Source organism: Buceros rhinoceros, unplaced genomic scaffold (genome assembly GCF_000710305.1).
Source record: "Buceros rhinoceros silvestris isolate BGI_N320 unplaced genomic scaffold, ASM71030v1 scaffold28035, whole genome shotgun sequence".
Lineage (NCBI taxonomy): Eukaryota > Metazoa > Chordata > Aves > Bucerotiformes > Bucerotidae > Buceros > Buceros rhinoceros.
The window spans coordinates 4,100-8,004 of record NW_010411730.1 but is presented as its reverse complement, the minus strand read 5'-3'; the positions used below and the strand labels follow the sequence as shown (position 1 = coordinate 8,004).

General features: G+C 60.6%; 1 protein-coding gene across 1 annotated transcript in view; it reads left to right on the top strand.

Annotated features, from left to right (window-relative positions):
* POLE (polymerase (DNA directed), epsilon, catalytic subunit) overlaps window positions 1-3,905 on the top strand; it is a gene marked incomplete at both ends in the record, with an annotated part of 23,002 nt that overhangs the window by 15,047 nt on the left and 4,050 nt on the right. The window contains 7 exons of the mRNA XM_010136111.1: window positions 703-898; window positions 1,603-1,817; window positions 2,109-2,211; window positions 2,405-2,485; window positions 2,560-2,682; window positions 2,767-2,985; window positions 3,184-3,393. Coding sequence (XP_010134413.1) covers window positions 703-898; window positions 1,603-1,817; window positions 2,109-2,211; window positions 2,405-2,485; window positions 2,560-2,682; window positions 2,767-2,985; window positions 3,184-3,393 — 1,147 coding nt within the window. The remainder of the gene's footprint in view (window positions 1-702; window positions 899-1,602; window positions 1,818-2,108; window positions 2,212-2,404; window positions 2,486-2,559; window positions 2,683-2,766; window positions 2,986-3,183; window positions 3,394-3,905) is intronic.

Genomic DNA, 3,905 nt, shown 5'->3' with positions numbered 1-3,905 from the left:
TGGAAAACAAAGCTAGGTTAGCCACTGGCTAGAGGGGTGCCCACAGACGTGGGCCTGGCTCCAAGAGATGCTGTCCCTGCCCTCCAGCACCCTCTGTCCCTCTGCTGGGGGAGCCCAGCACCCACCATCTCCTGCCAGAGCCTTTCTGCAGGCAGCAAGTCCCTGACACAGGAGTCAAGGTGATGCCAAGCACCGAGCGGGCTCTGCTGGTAGGACCCTCACCTGAGGGCCTCTTGGTTTCTCGTCATTTGGAGATATTAGAAAGTGCATTTATTTCTTGGTCATTCTCTGACCAAACCAGCCTGGATGTGGCTGGCTCCACCATTGTTGGTGGAGGAAGAGAAGGCTGTGCCCACAGGAGGATGGTCAGGGCATCAACCTCTTCCTGACATCCTCCTCCGTTGCCCCAGCCGGGCTCCCTCCTCCCACCCTTTGCTTGTGTGCGGTTCGGTCATTCTCCCGGTCGGTCTGGAGGAGCCAGGGCACGAGCTGACGTGCTTTTGCAGCCCAAGTTGAACTGATTGGTAGAGCAGCCGTAGGCATTCCAAGATCACCCCAGTGCCGAGCACCCCAGCTCGGTGAACGCACTGGACGGTGCCTGCTGGCACGAGGAGAAGCGCCCTGGCAGGAGGGACACCAGCGGCACCCTGGAAGACGTGTCCCCTGGCACAGGCCAGTTTTTGCCCGTGCTGTGTCTCCCAGGTACGCGGTGTTCAACGAGGACGGGTCCCTGGCCGAGCTGAAGGGCTTTGAGGTGAAGCGCCGGGGAGAGCTGCAGCTGGTGAAGATATTCCAGTCTTCTGTGTTCGAAGCCTTTCTGAAAGGCAGCACCCTGGAGGAGGTGTACGCTTCCGTGGCCAAGGTGGCGGATTACTGGCTGGACGTGCTCTACAGCAAGGTGACTGCAGCTTGGCACCTCCGTGTTCTTGTGGCAGAGCTGGAGAAGTGTCAGAGCTGGTCGGGCGCTGGGGGCAGGGTGGGCTTCGCTTGCACAGAGTAGGAAGTCCGCTGCGCCTCTGATGGTTGCTGCCATCAGATTTCTGCTGCTTCGGTTCTCTAGGGCTGCTCTGTAGTGCCTTTTAGTGCCAGGGCTCTTTGTTCAGCTGTAACCAGGTGAGCAGTGTTCTCCTCCAGTCATCTCCAGGGGCCTTCTCTGGTGGCCCTCATCCCCCAAGGACCTTGGCTAAGGGCATTCGCTGAGGCAGAATGGCAGAGCCACTTGCCTGCAGAATGGTTTATGTGGTACAGAGACATGGGCTGGACAGTAACTGGGAGAGCAGAGAAAACACAAGAAACCGGGGGGTGGGAGGCACCGGGAGCCTGGCTGGGTCCTTCCATTTCACAGCGACCTTGTGCAACAAGTTCTTGGTGGGCCAAACTACCTTGGGTGCAGGACACAAAGCGGTGCTGCCAAACCCGGCCACGGCACAGACCGATGCACGTCTCAGGCCCACGCTCTCCCTTTTCAATAGGTCACGTTGGAGCTGTGAGGGAGCGGTTCCCGGGCTCCCCATGAAGAGCCACACCAGCCAGCTGGGTGTAGGCGCTCCCTGCAGGAGCGTTAGGCTCTTAAGAGCTGTGGGGTTTTCTCCTCCCTTCCAGGCTGCCAACATGCCTGATTCAGAGCTGTTTGACCTGATCTCAGAGAACCGCTCCATGTCGCGCAAGCTGGAGGACTACGGGGAGCAGAAGTCCACCTCCATCAGCACTGCCAAGCGCCTGGCAGAGTTCCTGGGGGACCAGATGGTGAAGGATGCAGGGCTGAGCTGCCGGTTCATCATTTCCAAGAAACCAGAAGGGTCTCCAGTCACCGAGAGGTAACCCCATCTGGAGGGGCCAGGGCTTTTGGCAGCGTGGGGACAACCAAGAGGGGAAGGGCAGGGTAGCAGGAGGTGAGCAAGCTGGTGTGCTGTGGCCAAGTGATTACCTGGCTACTGGCTCCTACCGTGAGCAAGGGTAGAGACAAGTAACGCCGTACAACCTCCGCACGGTGGCCTCACAGGGGTGCCAGGAGAAGCCTGGAGGGTCTCTGCAGGTTGGAAGAGGGGAGCGTGTGCTGCTGGGACTTTGCTCTGGGTGGGTAACGAGCGCCTCCTCGCCTTCCCCAGGGCCATCCCCCTCGCCATCTTCCAAGCCGAGCCCAGCGTGCGCAAACATTACCTCCGGAAGTGGCTGAAGAGCCCCTCGCTGCAGGACTTCAACATCCGGGCGGTGAGTGGGGCATCCCTGCAGATGGCCCGGCTGTGGGACGGGGGCTTGTCCCTTCAGAGGTGTGACTGGGCAGCGGCCGCTTGCGCTCACAAAGTGGGGTGCTGTGGGGTGGGGTCCCAGAAAGATGCTTGATTCTGTGTCTGAGCCTTCTCCTCATCTTCCTTCACTCGCTGCTGCTCTGCCCTGTGTGCAGATCCTGGACTGGGACTACTACATCGAGAGACTGGGCAGCACCATCCAGAAGATCATCACCATCCCCGCAGCCCTGCAGCAGGTATGGGGTTGGGGTGGGGGGCAGGAGGATGGCTGTGGTCATGCGACTCGGTGTGATTTGGAGATGCTCTCCAGGTAAAGAACCCAGTGCCACGGGTCCGTCACCCAGACTGGCTCCACAAGAAGCTGCTGGAGAAGAACGATGTGTACAAGCAGAAGAAAATCAATGAGCTCTTCGCTTCAGAAGGCAAGAGACAGGTAAAGGGGGAGAGGGAAAGGTGCTGGCTGTGCTGGTGAGGCTCTTCTGCAACTCACGTCCTCCCGCTGTCCTTGCTCCCTCAGGTCCTCGCCAACCAGCCCCCAGTGGGGACGCCCAGCTCACAGATTAGTGACATAGAGGACTTTGGAGCTGCCAAGACCCATCAGCCCCTGGTTCCCATTGCAAATAAGCGGAAGCGAGTCCCTGTGGCAGAGGACAGCCAGCAGATGTCCCAGGACCTGGAGCTGTGCCAGTCCTGGCGAGAGATCCTAGGTCCACCCCCGCCCCTGGGCACCACCAAGGTAGGTGAAGCAGACTGGGCAGGAGATGCTTTGCCAGCAGCGAGCCGTGGGCCTCCTCGAACCCTCTGCACGCCCACAGCTCAGGGCTACGAGGAGAAACCCAACCACTGAGGGAGAAATACAACCCTGATGGAGAAAAGGAGAGCGGCGGTGGCTTTTTTTGTGGGCTCGACGCCTGGGTGCTGCCCCCCCGCTCAGGAGGAGCGGCTGGTCTGGCTGCGCTACCACCAGAAGAAGTGGGAGCTGCAGGCTCGGCAGCGGCGGGAGCGGTGCAAGAGGCGGCGTCTGGAGGACGGCGGGATGACAGCAGGAGGAGGGGTGGTCCGCGATGCCGCCTCCAAGGGGCTGAGCAGCTACCTGCGCCGGACGGCCCGCAGCATCCTGGACCTGCCCTGGCAGATCGTGCAGGTACCAGGGAGGGGACTGGCCAGCGAGGGTGGCCCGGGGCGTAAGGCTTGCGTTCACACTATCTGTGGTCAAACAGTGAAGCTCAGGGACCGCTGACCCCACTCTGGTGTTAACCCTGGGGGGCCAGCAGGGCTGCCAAGCCTCAGGCTCATGCAGGTCTGTATGGAACCAGGAGCCCACACGGTTTTTCTTGGTGGTTAATCTGGGATGTGCGTAGCCTCGCCAGTGGGGCAGCTCCAGTTCAGCCCGTGGGCAGCACTGTGCAGTAGTCGCAGAGCCACAGAAACGCTGGGTGAGCTTGGAGGCAGCTCTGGGGTGAGTCTGGTTCAGCTGCCTGCTCAAGGAGGGCCACCCAAAGCCCAGGACAGTGTCCGGGTAGATTTTGCTTGTGTCCAAGGTGGGAGACTCTGCCACTTCCCCAGGCAGCCTGTGCCAGCGCTCAGTCACCCTCACAGGGAAAAAGTGTCTCCTGAAGTGCAGAGGGAAGCTCCTGCGCTCCAGTTTGCGTCCAT